The sequence below is a fragment of the Clarias gariepinus genome, chromosome 22 (assembly GCF_024256425.1).
Source record: "Clarias gariepinus isolate MV-2021 ecotype Netherlands chromosome 22, CGAR_prim_01v2, whole genome shotgun sequence".
NCBI classification, from domain to species: domain Eukaryota; kingdom Metazoa; phylum Chordata; class Actinopteri; order Siluriformes; family Clariidae; genus Clarias; species Clarias gariepinus.
This window is the reverse complement of record NC_071121.1, coordinates 4,553,595-4,579,383: the sequence shown is the minus strand read 5'-3', so window position 1 is coordinate 4,579,383 and position 25,789 is coordinate 4,553,595. Positions and strand designations below refer to the sequence as shown.

The window sequence follows — 25,789 nt, the reverse complement described above, 5'->3', positions numbered from 1 at the left end:
TGGTTAGCCTTATTTATTGTAGCTCTTAAAAACGGATTAGGGTTAGCCAGTTGAAAAAAAATTCTACTTCTGAACTGAGTAATTTGGGATCAAAAATAGTTGGATCCTAATAATTTTTTTTTTAAAAGGATCAACTCCAGCTTTTGAGCCAAATCCCAACCATTAGGATCTAAATCTATTGGCACCCTAAGTGGCTTGTTGCAGTTTTTCTAAACTAAACAATTTAGTTTTGACTCCTTCCAAACCAAAAGTGTCCGCTCCTTCCAACGTAAAATTTGGAAATCGTTTATAATTCAAAAGAGTCAGTGAGCCAAGTCATTGGGAGCAAAAACAGTTGATTCTTTTAGCTTCCAAATGACTCAGCTCAACAATAAGAAACTTGTATGGCTCCCAAGCAGCTCATTTGTATATTTTTTTTTTGCTAAAACAGACACCCTGCTTATACTGTAACTCAGATAAGTCAAATTTGGCGATGTTTGCCTCAGCGCAGTAATAAGAGCCAAGTGAAAAGATCTAGAACTCCAAACATCTCCAACAAGAAGTTTCACAAAAAATTTGGCAGAACTGTAGGTCAGAAATGGGCAGCAAATCCTGGATGTTTGGATTTGATACTGGTGGTGTTAAATGCTCTAAACTGTTCAGATCTGTTGCATGGGTCCATTTTCCATTTACTGCTACTGTACTGTATGCTCAACAACAAACTTGCTGTAAACATGGGTGTGAAAAGATGCTTTATTTGGAATCAAAAGTCTGGTGATTAAAATCAAATGATAGAAGTAGGGTTTAGACATTTTCAGCAAACAGAACAATCAAATAAAAATCTTATATAATTTAAAATGATACTTCAAAAAGAACTTGACATTATGCAAAAGTATACACAAACCTATTAACATCAGTAGAATTTTGACAAGCATGATTGTCTTTGTTCACGCGGTGGAGGTTTGGCAGATTTGGACTAGTTATGGAGAGCATCAATGTGGAGGCTCCGTTATAACTAAATCAAGTCGAATTAACAAAAGAGAAAAAGAGATCAGCATCGACATCAGAAGGGGAAAGTGTGTTAGAATGAGACCAGTGGAAGTACAGAGAATCCCTGATGTGTGCTACATCATACTGAGGCCTGAATCCTGAAAGATTTTGCATGACCCTCCATGACTCATCAGTAGCAAGTGTGTGTTGGCCGATCGACTATATTTGCAGTGTGTTAATTTGGTATTTATTCCAATGCTTCTTAAAATCCTTCAGTGTAAATTATAAGATGAAGCAGGAAATTCAGCATCAGTAGCCATACAGTAGTTTCACTCGTTTTTTTAAGGCTCAAAAAAGAGGAAGGGAATGGATATCTTACAGTAGTAAAGCTTTCATAAGGCAGTGAGAAACTGTACCTTGTGATAACATTCTACAAATGCCTTTAAGGTGAAGATCTCATCTGCAGACCTGCCAACCCTGAAGAGGAATAGCACGTAACCCTGTGGCATCCCAAAACTGGAGTATGTGTTAATGCAGGGGTTTATGGCAAGCATCAGGATGCACTAGATATTCAAAAGACGGATTCAAGAGTCGGATTCAAAGTAGCTCAGCTCATCAATATAAACAGACTCATTTTGACACCTCATTAGTGTCAAGTGGTGTTGGCTTACTGGTATTTGTCCTAAAATGAGATGAGCCAATTGGTTCAACTCACTGATGAGAGTCAACTCTTGGAGAGCAACTAACTGGTGAGCCAAGTCGTTTGGATGTCAAAAGATTTGGTTTACAAGTGACTCAGAAAAAGAGTCAACTCTAAATGGTGGGACAAGTCATTTGGGAGCTAAAAAATTTGGTTTCCAAGTAAATCAAAAAGTTCTAAATGGTGAACCCAATTGTGGGGAGCTGAAAAATTTAGCTTCCAAGTGACTAAGAAAAAGTCAGTTCTAACTGGTGAGCCAAGTCATCTGTTCGTCAAAAGATTTGATCTCCAAGTGACTCATAAATGGAGTCAGATCTAAGGGGTGAGCCGAGTCACTTGGGAGCCGAACAATTTAGTTTTCAAGTGACTAGGTAAACAAAAAAAAAAAGTCAACTCTAAGTGGTTGGTTTCCAAGTGACTAAGTAAAAGATCTAAATGGGAAGTTTGATAAATGGGAGCTGATAAATTTGGTTTTCAAGTAAATAAAAAAAGAATCATTTTTTAAAAAATATGGCTTCCAAGTGACTAAGAAAAAAGTCGGTTCTAATTGGTGAACCGAGTTGTTTGAAATCAAAAGCTTTGGTTTCCAAGTGAAAAAAAGTCAGATCTAAATGGTGAGACGAGTCATTTTGGAGCTGAAAGATGTGGCTCCCAAGTGATTCAGAAAAGAGTCAACTATAATTGATATGTCAAGTAATTTAGGTGGCAAAATATTTGGTTTCCAAGTGACTTGGTAAAAGAGTCAGGTCCAAATGGTGACTCCAGTCATTGGGGAGCTGAAAAAAAAAAATGGCTTCCAAGTGAAAAGAGTCAACTCGGCTCATCAATTAGAGCTGACTCACAGTAAAAGAGTCAGCTCTAATTGAAGAGCCGATTCATTTGGTAGCTGAAAGACTTGGCTCTCAAGTCGGTCAGCTCACCATAAAGAGCCACCTTTATTGGCACCCAAGTGGCTCATTGATAATTTGTTCTAAACCGGTCAATTGAGTTAGCAAACCAAATGATCCAACTCACTAAAAAAGAGTCAACTCTTCAGTGTCACAATCAACTCACTGCCATTTTGTCCCAACTGCTTATGGCTCAAAAAGTGCTCTAATCGGAGAGCCAAGACATTTGGGAGCCTAATGTATTGGCTCATGAGTGACTCAAAAATTGGTAGACTCTAATTGATGAGGAAAGTTATTTGGGAGCTAAGTTGGCTCCTTAGTGGCTCAGGTCTCCAATAACTGCCACCTCCATTGGAACCCAAGTGACTCATTGGTATTTTGTCCTTTGGTGAGGCAAACCAAATGACTCAACCCACTGAAAAGAATAAGTTCTTTGGTTTCACAATCATCTCTGACATTTTGTCCTAAAATAAAATAAATTTATGCTTATAAATTTAAAGAGTCTGCATTTATAGGGGAGCCAGAAGAGTTGGATCCCAAGTGACTCAACTCATCTGGCACCCGAGTGGCTTGTTGGTATTTTTTGTCAAAAAATGGACAACTTGGCCAGATAAGCCACCTGATTTGAAAATGGAAAGCATGTCTTGATACAGGTTTCCATGCAGCATTTAATAGGAAAACTTTTCTATTCCTAATATGTTACCTAAAACAGATGACTCGCACCTTTATTTTTCCGCCCAAGCACCTGATGGTTAATGTAAAACCCTGTATACATACGCACTCCAGTTCCTGTAGTCACTGGGGCTTGACCACATTTGGAATATTTCCGTGCAGCAGGAGAACAGTGTAGTCATTATCAGTAAATCGATTTCATTATCATTATATCTGACCATTGTAATGTTAGATCAAGTCAACAGACTACTATACTGTAGATGAACGTGTCGACTGGCTCACCTGCACCCCATACTCCGATAGTAAAATATGAAGCTGCATTGCAAAAAGGTTGACACGTCTGCACCGTCTAGAATTAAACGCTCTAAACGCCTGAGTTGGAAGCTTCCACCGACAGCATGATGTGTTTTGAATGACTCCTTTTCTGTAATGGTTATTCGAACAAAAGCATCAGTGAAGGTACAGTACTGTGTGGTATTCACAGTCAGGTGGTATAAGGCATTGTTGAAATGATTTCCATCACTTTCAAGCACTAATCACGACATCCCAGTACATTTTAGAGCTCATAAGGCACAGTAGTCTCTTACATCGCCCCCTGTCTGTGGCTTCAAGCAACGCGGACATTCTTCATCAAAAACAAGGGCTAAGCCAATTGGTCAAAACAATAAAAAAAAGAATTTAAGGCTGATTGTAATTAATTATTCTGATTAAATATTAAATGGTTTGGTCAAGCGTTAACAAGCATTTCAGTGCCACGGTCGTGCGTCACTGGTCAAAAAGGCAGCAGATACGGCGAAGTCCGTCCATACACTCAGTGTGTTTTACAGGAGAAACTGATTCATCATAGCATTTTAAGTTTAACCAAATGATTTCAAAAGCCACAGGATCTCAACAGATATCGTCCTGTGTTGTTTTAGACCTTAAAAAAAAACAACAACAAAAAAAAAAACACCATTTTCGTCAAGTACACTCAAAAGGGCACGTCCTCATTCTGATCACCTGCTCCCTCTGTTTTGTTGTTTGCTTGTTTCTGTGCATGCTATCCAATCCGAGTTACGTTTCCATGCGCTTGAGTGTTCGGGGTCATACGGGGTCTAGGGAGAGGTCGGATTTCTCACTTAAGCCCCTCCCACGCACTCTCTGATTGGCTGCCGGGGCTGCGGCGTCGCACAGCCGCCAGTTTATCTCGAGCACGAGCGGCCCACTGCGAAGGTCCCGTGGCTTGAGGCTCGCTCAGACTGGAGTAGCGTGAAGAGTCTTCCTCTGAGCCGATCCCCGTCCAGGACGGCAGGGTCAAAGAGCTGGGCAGAGACAGCGAGAGGCCGGTAGAGAGCGGAGACGAATCGATCTTCTTCCCTTCTCCCTCGCTCTTCTTCCCCTCGGCTTCCTCGCCCAGCTGCGGCGGCTCCCAGCCCTCCATCCTGTCCAGCTTCCGGTTCGGGGTGATCTGACGCATGGTCATGGTGATGCTGTCCCAAAGGCATTGGACACGGTCTTTCTCGGAATGCGCTTTAGCTTTTTCCTTCTCTTCCTCCAGGCTCTTCTTAGCAGACCTGAGAGAAGAATGAAAACTTTAACAGTTGCATGCCTACACTGCGTTTATACATCATATGTATCGTTAGTGGGAATTAAATGGTGTCGTGTCGACCCAAATAAACTGCATCAACAAGTACACATGTAGCTGTAATCAATTATACATTATTGTGATATTTGTGCAATGGTACAATTAACCTGTAAACTATGTTTAACATGATATAAGATAGATTGTTCGAGCTATGGAATAAAAACAAGTCTCCACCTGCCTCAATTAACCTGCAGACATAAATTTAGCCCTTTTCAAGGGGATGAAACCAGAAGAGGAATTACCGACTTTTCATCTGAAAACGTATGTAAACACAATCAGCTTGGATAGCTTGGTTTTATGTAAGAAATCATTTACATAATAATAATGTATTGTACATCATGCAGAGAGCAAAGGAAATGCACCTTAACAGGAGCGTATGTAACCCTAGATGAACAGCGTTAAACAGCTGTGTGACAAAATAACTAGTAGTGCCAACACTAGTAGTATCGACCAGCTGAAAACCTCATGAGAGCTCATAACAAAGACTAACTGCTCCATGAAGGCACTTGTCCTCTCTCGCAGCAGGACATCAGGAGAAGTCAAATTTCACTTTTACACCATGTATTTATTATTTTTATTAAATTTTTTATAAAAATTATTAAAAAATGGGTGGCGCAGTGGTAAAGAGCTCGTCCTATCATTTAGAGATCGGGAGTTCCATTCCTCGGGTGTTGCTGTAACCTCTCGCAGCCGGCGGTCTAGAGAGAGCTGATTAGCCGAGCTCTCTCAGAGGGGAGGGATGAGAGGTACTTCATGCTCCCACATTAACCACGGCTCTACAGCCAATCAGGGGCGTCTGTAAGCTCACACAAGCGGAAGAAGCGGATAGCACTGTCCTCCGAGTGTGTTACTCCGACCCCAACAGTGCGTGAGCAAGCAGTCTGAAAAGATGGGGTTGGTGGCGTCACGTGGTTTGAAGGAAACACGCGATAGTCTTCAGCCCTCATGACTGAGTGGTAGTAGTAGCCTTAATGTGGGAGCGCCCCCTAGTGATGGGGAGGAACTGGACACGACTAAATTAGGGAGAAAATTTTAATAAATAAATGATAAAAAATAAATACATGATGTTCCAAAAAAAGTCAGGAACCAATAAGAAAACGCTAAGAAAACCGCAACGAATAACAAGACAAATAAGAAAATGAATGTGGAGGAATGTGGAAAGAAGGAAGGTGATGCAGCATCCACTGAAGTCCTGATTACTTTTTAAAACAAATACACTACACTTTTTTGTATAATGATGACATCCATAAAAGACAGGGGAACATTAAAAAAAAAACTCTCTAACCAGAAACTTGGGTGTATTTGTTTTTCAGTAACACGGAATGAACCAACGGAAAACTTTAAACTCACTTAAACCCCACATTCCATGTTTGTATGAAAGAATGAGTGGAGCTGTTCTACACCAGACGTGCCTGACATTTTTGCCATGATCTTAGGACAGGTATGATAATTTACTGCCCTTCGACAGGAAGCTGAGCTTTAAGGCACACATAGTTTCCCCAGCTTTGAGAGGAAGGACACGGTGTAAGACTCGGGGTGGGGTTTCCATTCGCAGCGCATGAGTGAGATGTTTGGATTCCTCCATTACGTTAATGCTTCAGGGTGTTACGTTAGTCCACACGCACTCTGTAAAGGACTTCTGTCTACATCCAGCTACACTTTAAACACTAGTAGCTTTTGAAAAAATGATTCCAGCAGTTTAACGATCGCCGTGGTTCAGTCTGAATCTGGGGTTTAATTCCGATTTCCTGGGACATTTCCACGTTTGTTTGCAGCGTCGAATGAGCTTACCCTTTTTTGTGCGACACTGTGACTCCTTTAAGCAGGAAGTGCTCATCGTCTTGTGAAGGAAATAGCTTCTTGTCCCCTTTGTCCTTCTTAGGCTTCACCTTCTTGGCCTTGGTGTCCTGTGGGGAAACGACAGCCATGAAACATCTTGATTGTAATGTTAAGAGTTCACACCTAATAATAATAATAATAATAATAATAATAATAATAAACACTCTGATCAACTTCAGTTAGACCACGGTGATGTTGAATTCTCGAACCTGATTGACCTGATTGGTCAGAAGGTGTTGATTTAATTTCTATAACAGCAGCTCTCAAGTCAAGTAACTTTCAAGTCTTCAGTAAAATTTATATTAATACACTTATTCTATTGTGTCGAAATTTTTTAGTAACAAATCACACAGGGATTTATATAGAGCTCCTGCAGGAATCGAAACAGCGGTGTACAAAAAAAGAGCTCTCCAAGCATACCGTCACAAACTTTATTGATGAAGTAGAGATGGGGGAAAAAAAAGATTAAGCGATGTATTGTGTATCGCCACACTGATTCCAGAATATATATATTATTCATTTTGTATTTATATTAGAGCTTTCAATTTTAACACAAGTGATTAATCTAGAAATTTTAACACCTTACTGTTTTTTACTGCAAATTAATCATATGACCAAGTTTGACCCGAGTGGCTTTCCATAATTGACTGAGGCGACGTTACCAGATGTGCCCGTTTCCTCTAGTCAGCTTGTTAGGCATTTCTGTATTCCAACTTTGCACAGTTATAACACAAGTAAATCTGAATATTCTTAAATTGAAATTATGAATCAAATTAATCAAAATTAATCATGATTAATCACAGACTATCACTGTGATTAACTAATTAATTTTTTTATCAGTTGACAGCACTAATATATATATATATATATATATATATATATATATATATACACACATATACACACACACACACAAACACAGTAGAACCTTGGATTATGGATTACAAACATAATTTGTTCCGGAAACGGGTTCATATTTCAATACACTCGTAAATTAAAAGCGAATTTCCCTATAAGAAGTAATGGAAACTCAAATTATTCGTTCCACAGCGCAAAAAAAAAAAATTTTCAATAAATACAAAATATAAAGTAAAAAGAAAATAATTAACCTGCACTTTACTTGTAAAAAAAAAAAGAAAAAAAAAAAAGAAATCCCAACAGTTAAGTGTTTGCTTTTATGCACGCAGGCGCTGTGTGTGAATTTGTGTATGTGTGTAAAGCTAAAGTAAAAGGAGAGGAGGAATCAGACCCCCTTCCCTCTTCTCATCTTACACAGTAAACCTCTTTCCTGTCTTATTTAAGTTTCACACACACACACTAACTGGAAGACTGTTTCATTGGAAAAAATTAGCAAGGAACATCGCTAATGACACTCGCGTGAGCTGCACTTGACCTTTGAAAAGAATTGCGACAGAGCAGTGTTTTCATTAGAGAGAGTGTGTGTGTGTGTGTGTGAAGGCGAGAGAAAGAGGGGTGTGTGTGTAAAGGCAAGAGGAAGAGTGGTGTGTGTGTGTGTATGAAGGGTCACGGTGTCCAATGACGTGCATACTAAAAAGATGTTTTACGCACAAACACGTGGTCACAGTGTTATTGTAAACAGTACACGCGTGCACGGATGTTGATTATACCAGTGAGAGACACGTACTAAGACTCATCAGGGGAGACGATTACCCACAATTCTGCGTCAAAACAAGAAGCGCATGCATGATACTCGGTACTCGTAAACCAAGACTTGTTTGTTTTCCAAGTCAAAATTAATAAAAAATCTTTGCTCGTCTTGCGGAACACTCGCAAACCGCGTTACTCGCAATCCGAGGTTTATATACATATACACACACACACACACACACACACACACACACTTTTGCATTTAAGGAGAAAAAGTTTTTGCAGTTCCTCTATAATCATACAGGTGGTGTAGTCTAAACTATTTACACATTGGAAGAACAGCACAGCATCCTGTCCAGCAGGAGTGAATTATTTTCCAAGTTTGTTTAAAATTGTAAAAAAATTGCGATTCCACGAGAATGACTATACAAATCGAATCAGCACCTGGATATCGTGGTGATCTCTGTTGCTCAAAGTATCTTTGAAAATTTTTTACCGTACAAGTACACAACATACACAAACTTATTTTCAGGTTTATTGCCCATAGACCAACTCTTTGATTGTTATTTTATTAAATCTGTAATCTTGAAGTCTTTTATATGCTCTGTGCTTGAGGGGCATTTGGCCAGCGTACGCATTCCTGCATGCTGCCCTCCTGCGCGAGTTCGTCAGAAGCTTGGGATTTTAAATACCGGGCTGGCTTTACAGCTTATGGAGGTAAAAAACATTTACCCAGGTTCACCTCTCACCCACAGGACTCATGATCTTCCTGTGTGTGTGTGTGTGTGTGTGTGTGTGTGTGTGTGTGTGTGTGTGTGTGTGAAGATTCAGTAGTACATTTTTCACATTGAAATGCTAAAAGAAATCAAATCCGGTGCTTTTGAACAGAAAAACGGTGACCTAAAAATGACCACAACCCGTGTGTAGCCCCACAGAACACTCGAAAAGTGTGAGTGTGTGTAAGCAGCTTACTGACTAATAAGTCTGGACAGAATGGTAATTCTCTTTTAGCACGCCAGGCTTCAGTTATCAAGTTGTATACAGACGGATTTTATTTGTTCGACTGAAAATAGATGAAAATCAACAAAAGTCAGAAATTCATTGGAGATCCCGCTCGGGTTCTGGAGTGTGTGTGTGTGTGTGTGTGTGTGTGTGTGTGTGTGTGTGTGTGTGTGTGTGTGTGTGTGTTAATCTACACATAAAAAGCTGACTAATGTATCCCTAACTTCAAAAGTAGTATGGTGCATTTTCATGTAGACTTATTTTAATTACACTTAGAGCGTTTAGCAGACACACTTATTTGTATTTATTGTTTTTTATCTGCACAGACATAAGAATGAGTATAAATCATAAATAAATTGACTTTTTCATCTTTTTTAGACCTTGATTTTTCATTTTTTTTTACCCAACTTGATTAGCACTGTAACATCTGTGTGATAAAACCACAACGATTTTTGATTAGCCCTCCAGGGTCGAGGGTTTAATTCTTGCCTCGGGGTCTGTGTTCATGGGGTTTGCACGTTCTGTCCGTGCTTGCTGGGTTTCCTCTGGGTACTCCAGTTTCCTCCCACAGTCCAAAGACATGCAGATCAGGCTAATTGGCGTCCTCAAATTGCCTGTAGTGTGTGAATGAGTGAGTGTGTATTTGTGCCCTGCGATGGATTGGCACCCCAGGTACAGTCACCTGGCATAGGCTCCAGGCTCCCTAAACCACGTATGCAGGATAAGCAGTTTAGACGGTGAATGATTGAATGATGTATTTTGATTCCATTGGGTGGCAAATTCATGTATCCCTACGCGGACTCTAAAACTCAGACTCTCATATTTTTAAAATTATTTTTTAACTTATTTTTCTTTGCATTTGAGGTGGTAAAATGTTGCAGCTCTTTTATAATCCTGCAGGTGGCGTGCTCCAAACTATTCACATATTGGCAGGTAGAACAGCATCCCGTGTAGTAGGAGAACATTATTTGCTAAGTTTGTTTAGAATTGTAATAATAAAAAAAAAAAACACAACAATAAGACAATGGGATTAATTTTGAAATCGTGATACTTAAAAATTTGCAATACAAACTAAACTAGGTATCATGATATCATATCAGGCGATAATCCCTTCTGATGAACACCGTATTTGAGATGTATTCAATTTTTTTTCTCTTACATCTAACATCAGCTCTGATTAGCCTAAAATTTTCACCCAGACACCCATCTTTCCTTCGTCTCCTTTTTCCCTTAAGAATAAATTCCCCTTTGTGGTTTCATAATCATCGGTATCTTATCCGCGATCGGCGCTTGATTAAGTTTGATTAAATAAGGAAGTCAAAACCGTGTGCTTAGTTGAGCTAATTTAACGACCTAATTTTGTTTAGAATTTAACGAGATTACTCGGGTGTGTTTGCTTCCAAACAGTGAATCACAGAACACTTGCGATTTTCCCCGTCTGTTTCCTGAACACTTGTCAAATAAAGACAAACAATGCACTTTTATTAAATAGCTATACACTTATGTCATTTTTACATCCATCTACTGCGGACGCAGCAAACTGCAGTAACAATAGAATCACTGACTTTCGTTTTTCTTTTCATTTTTAAGATTTTAAATTAAAACTAAAATTCATTCACATCTTCTACACCACTTATCCTGTATACAGGGTCGCAGGAAGCATGGAGCCTGTCCCAGAATGCTTTGGGCATGAAGCGGGGTACACCCTGGACAAGTTGCCAATCCATTACAGGATACATACACACACACACACACACAATGTCGGGCAACTTGGGAACGCCAATTAGCCTGCATGTCTTTGACTTTAGGAGAAAACCGGATTACCCAGAGGAAACCACCCAAGGATGGGGAGAACATGCAAACACAGACCTCAAGGCGGGAATCGAACCCAGATCCTGGTGAGAGGTGAAAGACTACAGTGCACTAAAATTACTTTTGTTAAATTATTTAACATTATTAAAGTGTATTTTATTATGCAATCCATTTTATTACATCATATTTTAATTATTTTACACACTTTGCAACTCTTCTTTAACTTAGAAAAGCGCAAAACCTAAAGGTACATTTACTTAAGTACTTTATTAATCCTAAAAGGATTTCTACAAATTGTACACAAAATTTTATAAATTGTTTGTTCACTTTACTAATTTCATCGTCTTCTTCTTCTTTTTGTTTCAGTGCATTAGCTATTTATACAGTGTACATTTATTGTATACAGTTGTTTACCTGCAGTTGTTTGCACTAACTAATTATCATTACAACAATTTTATGTTATTTTATTTTATTTGCACTGATGTCAGCCCATCTCATTCCATCTAAACGCCTAGATGTACAAATGTACAAATTGTCCCCTGAGGACAAATAAAGGGTATTTGAATTCAATTAAAACTCAACATAAACCTTTTTTTATTGTTGTTGTTTTTTATCTTCATACACTTTGACTTCAAATTTTTTGCATTACTAGCATTTGATAGAAACTATAAAGCACTTCAGTGATTTGGTTTGGAGAAAAGCTGTTACGCTTTGGGCCTAATGTGCATATCATAAATAATTCCAATTCCATCTTAAAAAAAAAAAAACTAGAGAGATCCTTTAAAGTTCTGTATCTTAGAAGTCATGTGACCGGTTCAAAGCACCGGACAAAGTGGCCTGTGATCGTCTACTGGAATAATTATTTAAAGGTGTGTTTTAATTGTGTTCATTTAACATAAAAAAAAATTACTTAAAGAATGCAATCTACAGTGAGAAATAAAACTTCCTGTCTTTTCCAAATCAACAGAAGGACTGCGGTGAATCGCCCCACACACACAGCCGTACACTAAAGGCTTTTGTAAGAAGCTGCCGTCGGAGTAAAAGCAGACGCAACACGTGCCCGCTGCTGTTCCCTGAACTGTTTTCCTTGGGTCCAGCCTGTGAAGGAATGCGTCCTGCAGATTACAGCGGACACGCTTACTCACCACTCGAATACGCACAAACATCCTTTTTCACAAAACAAGGTCGAACTGTCTAGAAGACGAGCCTCGTTCGTCTGAAACCGGTGACCTTGATGCAGAAATTTCGCACAAAAAAAAAAAAAAAAAAAAACAGCCTTCAGTCGATTTGGATGAATTGGAGTCCTTTCAGAAATGGAACAGTTGACGAGTGTGTATCCATATTAAACAATACCATAAGTGGTGTGTCCTGATTAGGAAAGAGCAGTGCGGTGCTCAGGTCATGTGTTAATCCTTAATATCACTGGAAATTATGTGTGGCTATTATTATTGTTATTATTATCATTATCATTATCACCCCATATGTAGCTTGCGACCGAACAACCACAAACCTTTCCTGTGAGTCTGTTGGAAAATTCAAAAATTGTTACGCTGTGAGGGCATTTATTTGTTAACCTGTTTATTTTAATCTATTTATTTACAAGCGGTGTTCAAGTCAAACCGGGACTCGTGATGAAATTTCTCAGGAATGAAGGTGTACATTCAGTGAATTGAACACCTTATCCTTGAAAATCAGAAAGAAACGCGATTCTTCGTGCAAACTGTACACAAATCATTCACTAACACCACTTGCACATTACAGGAACTCGGCTGGGAGTTATTGCCACATCCCCTGAACAGTCCTGACCCTGCTCTAAGCCATTTCCACATGTTTGGGCCATTAAAGGAGTTCCTGGGAGGCCGGAGTTTTAAACATGAATTCCGGCGTACTGAGAAGACTTTCTACTTCGATGGTGTCCAAGCACTTGTGAAACACTGGGATAAGTGCATTAGTGTAGCAGCCGATTATATAGAGAAATAAAGAGAATCAAAAGTCCCAGTTTGACTTGAACGCACTTGTATTGAATTTGCTTTCCTACTTTTCCTATATTTGTCCCCTTAGAGGCAAGCATCACGGCAAATCATTATAAATACGGCACAAAGCTCACCTTTATCCTAAAATGGGCGTGGCCTGACTGACCCCGCCCCTCCATCCACAGTGCATACATGAGGACTCACTGAATGGGAAATGTCAGTTTTGACATCTACTGTATGCCAATTAGCATTAAAGTTGTTTTAGTGTCCCCCATCTGTACCTTGTAATCCAGGGACAATACTTACCAAAGCTCACTCGAGTCACGACTGATTTCAGTCAGAAACCAAAGTGCTTACACGTACGTACTGTATACACAGAATACTGGACAGATTGGAAGATTATATATGGAATTCCGTCACGGAAGTCAAGAAGAAGCGCACGATAAGGTTTAAAAAATCCTTATAATAATAATAATGACGCACTTGAGGTTGAGGATAAGTTTAATCAGAGTAATATACATACAGTGGGGCAAAAAAAAACATCTAGTCAGCCACCCATTGTGCAAGTTCTCCCACTTAAAAAGATGAGAGAGGGCTGTAATTTTCATCATAGGTACACCTCAAATATGAGAGACAAAATAAATGAAAAAAAAAATCCAGAAAAACACATTGTAGGATTTTTAAAGAATGTATTTGCAAATTATGGTGGAAAATAAGTATTTGGTTACCTACAAACAAGCAAGATTTCTGGCTCTCACAGACCTCTTCTTCAGAACACCTTCTTTAAGAGGCTCCTCTGTCCTCCACTCGTTACCTGTATTAATGGCATCTGTTATCAGTATAAAAGACACCTGTCCAAAACCTCAAACAGTCACACTCCAAACTCCACTATGGCCAAGACCAAGTAGCTGTCAAAGGACACCAGAAACAAAATTGTAGACCTGCACCAGGCTGGGAAGACTGAATCTGCAATAGGTAAGCAGCTCGGTGTGAAGAAATCAACTGTGGGAGCAATTATTAGAAAATGGAAGACATACAAGACCACTGATAATCTCCCTCGATCTGAGGTCCATGCAAGATCTCACCCCGTGGGGTCAAAATAATCACAAGAACTGTGAGCAAAAATCCCAGAACCACATGGGGGACCTAGTGAATGACCTGCAGGGAGCTGGGACCAAAGTAACAAAGGCTACCATCAGTAACGCACTGCACCGCCAGGGGCTCAAATCCTGCAGTGCCAGACGTGTCCTCCTGCTTAAGCCAGTACATGTCCTGGCCGTCTGAAGTTTTCTAGAGAGCATTTGGATGATCCAGAAGAGGATTGGGAGAATGTCATATGGTCAGATGAAAAACCTCAACTTCTCAACTTGTCGTGTTTGGAGGAGAAAGAATGCTGAGTTGCATCCAAAGAACACCATACCTACTGTGAAGCATGGGGGTGGAAACATCATGCTTTGGGGCTGTTTTTCTGCAAAGGGACAAGGACGACAAATCCGTGTAAAGGAAAGAATGAATGCGGCCATGTATCGTGAGATTTTGAGTGAAAACCTCCTTCCATCAGCAAGGGCATCGAAGATGAAACGTGGTTGGGTCTTTCAACATGACAATGATCCCAAACACACCGCCCGGGTAACGAACGAGTGGCTTCATATGAAGCATTTCAAGGTCCTGGAGTGGCCTAGCCAGTCTCCAGATCTCAACCTTATAGAAAATCTTTGATGGGAGTTGAAAGTCCGTGTTGCCCAGCGACAGCCCCAAAACATCACTGCTCTAGAGGAGATCTGCATGGAGGAATGAACCAAAATACCAGCAACAGTGTGTGAAAACCTTGTGAAGACTTACAGAAAATGTTTGACCTCTGTCATTGGCAACAAAGGGTATATAACAAAGTATTGAGATTAAATTTTGTTATTGATTAAATACTTATTTTCCACCATAATTTGCAAATAAATTGTTCAAAAATCTCACAATGTGATTTTCAGGATTTTTTTTTTCTTATTTTGTCTCTCATAGTTGAGGTATACCTATGATGAAAATTACAGGCCTCTCTCATCATTTTAAGTGGGAGAACTTGCACAATTGGTGGCTGACTAAATACTTTTTTACCCCACTGTAGTAACAAGAAGACATTATGGAAGTCTACCACACACAGAATGATGTATAAATACAAATACAGCAGTGAGATCAAATATAAATCGATTATTAACAATAAAAAGATACAACGTGGGCTGTCTGGGTTCCATGTGACAATGCCGGTCTTTTCTACAACGAACCAAGCCGAACACCGGCTGAGTTGTGCGTGTGTCCGGGAGCCGTTTAAAACTTGTTTGCGTCTTTGGAAAGCCAAGTGAAGCAAGTTAACTTTTTTTTTTTACTTGTTTTTTTTGTTTATTTGTTTTCTTTGGCATTTGGTGCATGATTCAGTGAAGACATAGCACCATGCGTCCCAAGAATGTTATCAAGGACACTATCAAGAAGAAAAGGGAGCTGCTTTTATACTACATAAAAAAATTAAATAACGTCACTATAGAAAATACAATGTGTTGTATAAACACAAATGCATCGGCCACGTGATAAGGTAAACCCAAACAAGTGAAAATTTTTCTTGGCAGATCTCATAAAAAGCTTCTTTTTTTTTTTTAAAGTTGGCTCTATGTCCGCCATGATGGGCGTTTCTAAAAAAAATTATAATGAGGTCACGTGACCTCAGCGTCACGGAAGGGAACAATTTTTTAAAACTTTAAAAAAACTTAATTTTTATTAAAATAATTTTCATTTATTTAATTTTTACTTTTCGTGTACTTTTTGGGGTTTAATAATTTTTGAGGTTTAATATCCATTAATTTTATATTTTATTTAATTTACATGTATTTTCTAAATGTTTTGGTCATTTCTTTATGCAAAAATATGATTATACTGTTGAAAATGGGTAATATTGGTAGTACTTTTAAGTGGCTGGAACGAATTATCTGCATTTACATTATTACCTATGGGAAAATGCGTTTCGCAATAAAAAATTTGCTTTAAGAACTCTTAACTTTGTATGCCGAGGTACCACTCACACTAATAATACTAACACACATGTTGGCATTGTATCATGTTACCTACCTCTAAACACTAAGGATGCTCTGATATTTGAATTATGAATTAAATCACTTCCTATATGTATAAACATTTACAAATGATATGAAACACTGTGGTATATGATACGATACGCTGTTATATAATGTACAATCTAAAACATAAAGCCTACAGCTCTGTTGGAAAACTAAAGTAGGAAACCACAAACCAACCTGTCTAGATATGGGGTAAAGGTAATTCCATTCCTTTATTGTATCCCTGTGTGTGTGTGTGTGTGTGTGTGTGTGTGTGTGTGTGTGTGTGTGTGTGTGAGGAAATTAACAATAAACATTGTTGTATTCCACTGAGACCCTGATACCGTGTTATAGGCGCAGAAGCTTTAGCTATTTTAAACGCACCGAGTGTATTGAGTAGTGTGTGCATGACCACGTGTGTGTGAGTGTGTGTGAGTATGTGTGTACCTTGGTTGAGGGGCCCAGTGCTTCCTCTGTTCCCTCTGGTTCTTTATCCTGAAAAGCAGAAGCCAGTGAATAACACAATAAGGAAACACACACACAGAGTTCTGCTAATGAGAAGAAATATTTTTAGTAGCGAAACATAAACAAAGACGTGTGGTGTAAAGAACACGAGCTATCAACACACTGCCAGACGTCACTAAAGTATTTCAGTATTCGCGACAGTGGACCCGCGCGTTATTTCCCAGGCCAGGCTGCAGAAGAAACCATTATGACAACACTCCATTAACAATGGCCCACTAAAGGCAGAAAGCATGTCCACTGTGACCTCTAACTACAGGATCAATAATAGTAACTCTTGCAAAGGTTCTGCCTCAGTTTATTTTCTTCCTCTCGCTAAAAAATTTGAACGGCCACTAATAGCTCCTGGAGTGTGTACGAGTTACTCGTGCCGCTGTTTTGGATGAAATCAATTAAATGTATTCTTTGTTGTTTAGTTAGGACATCAATCTCCAACAATAAAGTAGGTTTGAGATTTGGAGTTACCACACTGAATAAACAGATGGAGGAAAATAATAATCAGGTACATGTTGCAGTGCTTTTGTTTGAAAGTTCATGTACTGTCACACCGACTCCAGAATCGATTTATTTTTATGGAATTAAATCTTTCATCTGAGGTAAAAAAAAAGTGTTGCAGTTCCTCTATAATCCTACAGGTGGTGCACTCTAAACTATACATACATTGGCGGCAGCGCAGCATCCTGTGTGGTAGGAGATAATTTGTGGTGAAGTTTCGATAAAACATAATATCGGATCGGGATAAATATAAAATGGCAATACTTGAAGAATTGCAATACAAACTGTATCGGCACGTAGGTATCGTGATAACCTTGTATCCAGTCATGCCTGGAAATTCCCATCCCTAATTAAACATGCACCCCAAAAGTGTTTTATTCTTTACTTTTATATTACCTATATGTTACAATTCTTTCACAATTAAAAATTTGTACAATTTTAACTTACTAAAAAATTTTTTACATCATTTTTTTTACTACATTTTCTACATTAAATGTTGTGGACCGTCCATGTTAGATCCTGTTAGAAGAGACAAAAATGTTAAAAAAAAAAAAACTCAAAAGAAATAAAAAATAACCAATAATGTTTCTTTGGCATAATATTTCCCTGTAGCTCACATATGCATTAACTTGTACACCACAAACAGACGCACTTGCTGCGCAGTATTTTTAGTGGTGTCATTTTTGAATGATGACAAAAAGACAAAATCAGTATTTTTTTTATAGCCTTTTTTGTTAGCCTATTGTTCAAATGCAAAACTGAGAAAATCTATCAATCTATCAACTATTAATTATTCATCGAATAAACTGTTGTTCAATTGTTGTAAATTGTTTAACTGTTTTTTTTAAGGAAAAATATGCAAAAAGGTCCTGTTTTGAACTACATTTCACAGAATAGTCATGGACTGTCTGAATTGTCTGACTCAACTGTGAGTTTTTGTGTTAGTCATTTTTTTATTATTAAATATTAAAATTGAACCAATTTACATTCCTTGAACATATTTAAAATTTATGCTGTCAGCAGGCACCTTTTTGTTTTTGGCTTTTTATGTATTTACAGTATTTGATGTTGCACTATTTTGTTAAAAAAAAAAAAAACACACTACGATTTTTCGACACATAATGTGATTGCAATTTGAACTGAGACATAAATCTATTAAATGTCCCATTTGGTATTCCAACATATTTATGTAGGCTAAAGATGGAGGCAAATAATCTGATTAAGGTGGTGTCCGCCAGTATTTTTTAATCAATTTAAAATTATTTACAATCATAAACAAATACTTTACTTCAATTAATCACAAAATTCACGAAATTTCTGACTAGCAAATATTATCCATAATGAATTGCATTGCAAAAGCATTTATGATTAAATAATTGCACAGGTCTATATAGCAATTACGTTTTTTGGTTTTATGTGATTAATGTTTTTTTTTACTTACTTTAATCTAATAAGACTTAAAACATATGTCCTTTTTAAAGTAAGCATCGCCAAATCAACAATTACACATCAGAGCTCTTCAAATCCCGTTCTGGTGGGCGAGTGTCCAGCACAATTCACCAACAACACACCCACTGAACCTGGCAACTAACAAATTAGTTGAATGCAAACACTGATATTTCATTCGACTGATTACACACTGACCAATTCATGTGTCTTTAAGTCCCGGGGTATTGCCGTGCCATCAAGGGAAAAAAAACTCCATAGATGTGATAATCAGGTGGTCAGCTGACTTTATTCTATTGCCACATAACGTTGCTGAGCCTAGACCTGAAAAACTGAGGCAACTCCAGATTATAACACTGCCTACATTGTGCACAGTGTGCAATTTTGGCCACAGTCATGGCCAAAATTGTTGGCACCCCCGAAATTTTTCCAGAAAATCAAGTATTGCTCACAAAAAAGTATTGCATTTACACGTTTTGCTATTCACATGTTTATTCCCTTTGTCTGTATTGGAACAAAACCAAAAAAGGGAGAAAAAAAAGCTAATTTGACATAATGTCACACAAAACTCCAAAAATGGGCTCGACAAAATTTTTGGATAATAATTATGGGGCGTGGCCGGAAGAGAAAATTTGATAAAAGGTTGTAAGGCAGGATAGTCTGGATGGTGGATAAGCGGCCCCAAACAAGTTCCAAAGAAATTCAAGCTGTCCTGCAGGCTCAGGGAGCATCAGTGTCAGCGCAAACTATCGCAGAGACAATAAAAAGGCAAGACTACAGTGTGCCAAAACCCTGTACTTGCATAAGCCAAAACCCTGCGGGGGAAAATGTCTTCTGGACAGATAAGACCAAGATAAAGCTTTTTGGTAAAGCTCATCATTCTACTGTTTACTGAAAACGGAATAAGGCCTACAAAGAAAAGGGTAAGAAGTACCCACAATCAAATATGGAGGTTCAAAGATGTTTCGGGGTTGTTTTGCTGCCTCTGGCACTGGGGGCCTTGACTGTGTGCAAGGCATCATGAAATCTGAGGTTTACCAAAGGATTTTGGGTCGCATTAAAGGGCCCAGTGTCAGAAAGCTGGGTTCGCGTCTGAGATCTTCGGTCTTCCAGCAGGACAATGACCTCAAACATACTTCAAAAAGCAATTTTGGCCATGACTGTATCTTGATTTCAGCTCTTGACTTCTTACCCTGATGCCCCATCACTCTGGAATAGGGTCAATCCAGAGTCTTCGGACCACATGACCTTTTTCCATTGCTCCAAAGTCCGAACTTTATGCTCTAAGACAATCTGAAGCCTTTTATTTTTTATAAATCTCATTAACAAGTGGTTTTCTTCTAGACACACAATCATTTAGTCCAAATCCTGGGATAATAAGTAACTAATATTTTTAAATGGAAAGAGCGAAAGATTTTTCTGTATTCATAAAAAGAATAGGAAGTCTACACGCTGTCCCAACTCCAAAAGGAATATTCAGTGGTAGATTTGCAGCAGACGCCGGGTAAAAAATATGAAATACTTAAAATATTTGAAATGTTTCGGCCTTTGAACTCTTCATCGCTTCATCATGGTGGTGACGGGGTGAGAACGGCGAAAGATCAGGGAGTTTCCCAGCCTTCCTGCGAGTTAGGGAGCATGAGTTTCACTCACATGAACGTCTTTTCAAAACTTCGTGGAAATCTGTACTTGACGTCTATATGACTGTGATATGATAAAATCAAAATATCAGAATGCCTTTCAAGTCAGAGAGCATTCCTTCCTTCTCTAATGCTGATCTTGGGATTACACCATGCATGCCGTGTTTAAAGCAGTTAAACCATTTCAGAACTAAAGGCAAACTAATTTCATTCTGGATAGAGGGAAAAAAATCGTATGAGGGATATTTTCTGTTTCTGTGAAATACAATATGAAACTCGAGTGCTGTTAGAGATGAGGCATAGGCACAAGATCGTGTCCAGGATGGAGGTGTGCACTTTCTATTACTGCACCATTACAGAGCGGAATGAATCATCATCCTGCACCAAAAGCACACAGTATCTGCTAAATAATAATAATAATAATAATAACAACAACAATTATATATAAAAATTACTATTATTATTATAGATTTCCATAATATTTAGATAGATGTTATAAAGTATTTAGCTAAGCTGCAAAGATTTTTAATAATTATGTTCATGACAAAGTCATCTTCCATGCAATGGATAGTGCTTTTAGCATACGTGATTAATAATTTATATCTTATTACAAACAAATTATATCTGGTGAAACTTTAAAAACTTTCAAGACCTGACCCTATGACATCAGTCGAATGACATCAGTAAATCATGTGACTTAAGGATCAGGACCTATTAGCCAGACTCAAAGCACTGGATAATTTTTATTTTTTTTTTATGTCTCTGTCCTTTTACGGTACCAGGATTTAAAAGCATAATGCGCTAGCTTACGTTTTTGCTTAACAGCCTCATAGTATCTCTTTGCAAGTCACATGACAACCAAGGACAAGGAATTAGCCTCCAAATGCTAATGCACCAGTACAAAAAAATTGTGTACAGACTTTCTGTCCTTGGGAAAATATAAGCAGGATCCAGTAGGAAATAATACTGTAGCTTAAGAATCAGATTTCAGTAAAATTCACTCTTTTAAAAAAAAAAAATGAGAAAGAGAGAAGAAGCTCAGCAGGTCTTACAGCGTTATGTAAGTCAATTGATTATGAAACGGAACCGCTCATGAGGCTTTCTTTCGGGCTTTTTTATAGACTAGGATGTGGGAGCTGTAGCTTGAACTCTGTCACAGCTGTGGCTCATGGATGTTTACAGAGCAAGGCTTGCTGGGAAGAACGAGACCGTGCACCATGCTGCCTGAACCGGGCTGAACCTCAAGGCTGCTGGGGCTCACTCTCATAGTTCAAGACCAAATGTCTGAGAGTGGGAGATTACTGAATAAACCCAAAAACGGGGGGAAAGGTTTGAGCAATTGTAGTAGGAACACCTAGGCTTTAATAGGTTGCATCAGCCACATGTAGTCGAATGTAATGTATTCATTAAAGGAAAAACCCACCCTAAATGACCTGATTAAGGGAAAAGGGACAATCATGTACAAGTAAAGCCACAAATGATAATAATTAAATACGAACAGCTCTAGGAGGTGCTAGTGGGGTCTACGAATCCCTGCAGAGAAGCCTGTGAAAACAGACAAAATGACCGTCACACCATGGTGCCTATGGACTCCTTTGTCGTCACGTGACACAATGCAATTCGTAGGACCTAGAAAGGATATTCAAGTGCTGCAAAGGATATTTATTTTAACTTTTCCCTTGCTTTGTCTCTGTTTTCACAGTTCCTTTACTTCCTGCTTGCCGTAACCCTATAATAGCTCTAAGTGCACCTCCATAGCCCCTTGGCTGGCTAGGATTGACTACGGAAGACCACAAACAGGCCAGACACACACGCTGGATGTACGGCAGCCCTACGGGTCATTAAAAGTCATATGTCCACCACTTTTTTTTATTGTTTAAAATGGTCTTAGCTCATGGTGACCAGCTACAAAACACCCTAAGACCATGATTTTTTGCCACATAACTACCCACAAGTCGTGAATTCGTAGCTAATCGTAGCAAAAATATTTCCCGCACCATGAAACTCGCCACTTCATCCCTGAGCAAAAACCTTAACACTTAAATGCTTGACTATATCCTCATTAATTTGTATGTTGCATTAGATAAAAATTAACCCTATGGACGTCATCGGTGTATGAAAATAAATGTAAATGTGTAACAGTTCCTGAAATAGGACAGCACTATACATGTTTAATGTCTAGCAGAAGTACCTGTAATCCACAGCTATAATGCTATCAGTGATAGTATTATTTCAGGAACATGAACCCCTCAATTTTACAAAATTAACGGTAATTTTACTAACTTTTGTTTGGCATAACATTATATTGTATTGGTTTCACTGGATTTATGGCTAAATAATAGGAAATTGTAGAAAATTTACCTAATTCACGGCAAGATTTTGAATCTACTGTCGTTTCATCTTATTACAATCAATAGGAAAGAGAGGATATAGAAACAGCTAGTTTTCGCCAAGTTGTACTTCTTTCATCGTCAGCCAAATACACTCTCTGTTCAGTAAACGGACAGTGAATCACAAATGAGAAACCGAAAAAGTAGATAGGATAAATATTAAGTTTTGTCTTAAAACAACTCCAGCACATTAAAATTCACTTATATCACTTCAGCACAGTTATTTCAGTGGTGAAAATATTAACTAAACTCAGAATCTAAAATCTAATCTAAACTCAGATATCTAAAATTGTCCTCTGCAAAAGTGTCATTCAATTCTGTCCAGCCAGTTTGGCATGAAGCTGTAACATAATCTGGCACATAACTGCTCATAACTTCATTTTTACTCAACATTTTGATTTCGTTTATGGCGCAAATTTACCTTTAGGCAAAAACCTAAGGACTGCAAACATTTCTTTAAATTCTGTAAAGCCAGTTTTACGTAATGCTTTGAAAAAATCTGTCTGTACAGACAAACAAAATTGTCTAAGACATGTATGGAACAAAGATATCATTAAAAGAGTGAGTTCTAACCAATGTATAGACAAAACCTCTCTTTAATATTTAGATAGATAAGAAATAAGCTTATAAGGGAGATTTTCCAGAAGTTTCCAGTCTGTAAATGAAAGGAAAGGAAGATATGTTTCCACCTGTGTGTTAACCATCATTCTGTGGTACTAAAGAGTAAGAAAAAAAAACTAGCTACGTAGCTAACTAACTAAGCTTTTGAAACGCCGGCGTTGCCAGGGGGCGTGGCCATATCTACACGACCCTAGCAACGACCCTAGCAACGATTGGATCAAACAATTTCGTAAAGCCGTACAGTTTTCTACATTTAAGCTTGTGATAAGTGATATAACAGAACATAAATAATTATAAAAAATAAAATAAAATAAATAAATACAAGCCAAATGGATGCGGTTTAAACCGGCGCTCGCGCGTGATAGCTCGTGCTGAATACGTTACGTCTTTGTTTAAATCACTCCATCCGCGAGCTCACCTTCTCCGCGCGCTCCCGATGCCAGGGCGCGTCCTCTTCCCCTTCGGACGTTTCATCGTCCACTAAAACTTCGCTTTTGCTCCTTTTAAACATCTCCACGCAGGGCAGAGAGAGAGAAATATACAGAGATAAAGATAGATAGGTAGAGAGAGAGAGGGAGAGGAAAGGACTCAGAGGCACACGATTTGCACCCACACTTCGAGAGCGAACTGATTTTAGGGGAGATCAAAGAGACGCACCGGATCAAACAGTGATTAGCGAAATGAAACAAAGCCGAAGTGTTAGCTCTCTCACTCTCTCTCTCTATCTCCGTGTGGTCGGGAGTGGCCGCTGCCCTGTGTATTCAGCTTATCCCGCCGTCTTGCGCCTCCTCTTGTGCCGGATCTGAGCACCTGAATATTCCTTAAACCCCCCCAACACACACACACACACACACACACACACACCCCTGCTCCTCCCTCCGGCCCCCTCTTCTTCAGATCAGATTGCCAGACTGCGGCCCATCATGCGCCCTTGTGCTCTATCTAGTGCACTTAGCTCCTGTATAAACACACACACACACACAAAATCCTCCCAGCCGCCATTATTAGTGTGTTTCCAAAACCGTTAGCTGGAGTGTTCCTCCAATATTCTGGATTAGTTTAGTTCATAAGGGCTTCATTGGCATGAATGTAAAAAAAATAAATATATATATATATATATATATATATATATATATATATATAGTTGCCAAAGCAATTATAGAAAATTGATTACATTATAAATAACATCAGTAAAACATCCATATTAAGAAAAACAATAAGAACAGTAACTGTCTCAACAGTAGGGAGGTCTCATTGTTAATTGTGATTGGGGTTAGGGATTTCCTTATGAATATTTTTAAAACATACACACTTAGAATATTAAGAAATTTTTAAAAAAGTTATAGCAAAAATTAAAAAAACATGGTTGACAAGGGTCGAGGGTTCGATTCCCACCTTGGGTCTGTGTTCATGGAGTTTGCATGTTCTCTCTGTGCTGTTGGTGGGTTTCCTACAGGTACGCCAGTTTTCTCAAACAGTCCAAAGGCATGAAGGGTAGCCTGATCAGCGTTTCCAAATTGCCTGTGAGAATTGAACCCTCAACCGTGGAGGGGCAAGGTCATAGCACTAACCGCTATGCTACTGTAAAAATAATAAAAAAAAATTAATACTTTTTTTTTTTTTTATTATACGTGTATTTTGGATTAGTGGTCAGCATTGTCGTCTTGCCCAATCTCACCTCTGGCAGCATGGTGGCTTAGTGGTCAGCACTGTCATCTTGCACCTCCAGGATCCAAGTTGTAATATCTAATAATATCATAATATCAAATATCCCCAGAGGCAGAGTAGCCGTCTTCTATATTCATTCATTTGTTCATCGTTTATACTGCTTTATCCTGTATAGGGTCACAGGAAGCCTGGAGCCTATCCCTGGAGGCTTATTCAGGCACGAGGCAGGGTACACCCTGGACAGGATGCCAATCCATTACACACACACACACACACACACACACACATATAAAGTACATTCATACATTACGGGCCTCTTTGGACTGTGGGAGGAAATCCATCAAGCACAGGGAGAACATGCTCCATACACACAGACCTGAGGCGGGAATTGAACCCTGGACGCTGGTGGTGCGAAGCTACAGTGCTTATTCTAAAATAAAAATATATAAACGTTATTAAAAAATATTCTATAGTACAGAATACGGGTAAGGGCTATAGAGAGATGACCAAATGCATGTTTTTTTGTCGGGTGAAATTGTTATGTGTGTAAATTAAAGGTAAACACATTCATGTCATTCCCAATGACCTCCTTTTAATTAACTCCCTTTATAAAATTATGTTTCCCATCGAATATACAAATGTGCAAAAATTAAGTAGACACCACTTCTTGATATTAGTCATGGTTGAAATGAGTTAATAATTAATGAGCTAGTTAATACTGCCTGCACATTCATAATAACCTAGTTGTTCTTGGTCTAATTTGGAATATTTCTGCCACTTTTAAAGCTTTTAAACAAAGGCTGTTTTCAATAGATCTTTGAACAGC

At 38.6% G+C, this 25,789-nt stretch overlaps 1 protein-coding gene across 1 annotated transcript; it reads right to left on the bottom strand.

The window, feature by feature from the left end:
- Positions 1-718: 718 nt before the first annotated feature.
- si:ch211-225h24.2 (uncharacterized protein LOC564539 homolog) lies at positions 719-24,110 on the bottom strand. Its single transcript, XM_053482291.1, has 4 exons — positions 23,714-24,110; positions 16,629-16,676; positions 6,644-6,759; positions 719-4,781 (listed from the first exon to the last, which is right to left on the bottom strand). Exons 1-4 carry the CDS (start codon positions 23,804-23,806, stop codon positions 4,343-4,345), a joined length of 696 nt encoding a protein of 231 aa, XP_053338266.1. The 5' UTR covers positions 23,807-24,110; the 3' UTR covers positions 719-4,342.
- Positions 24,111-25,789: the final 1,679 nt, after the last annotated feature.

What these genes read in the sequence shown, in the direction of transcription:
- si:ch211-225h24.2 (XM_053482291.1), bottom strand. Translation starts at nt 23,806, where the DNA reads ATGTTTAAAAGGAGCAAAAGCGAAGTTTTAGTGGACGATGAAACGTCC. An exon ending in CACTGGGCCCCTCAACCAAG is followed by an intron (nt 6,760 to 16,628) that starts GTACACACATAC and finishes GTTTCCCCACAG; the next exon opens with GACACCAAGGCCAAGAAGGT. An exon ending in ACAGTGTCGCACAAAAAAGG is followed by an intron (nt 4,782 to 6,643) that starts GTAAGCTCATTC and finishes TTCTTCTCTCAG; the next exon opens with GTCTGCTAAGAAGAGCCTGG.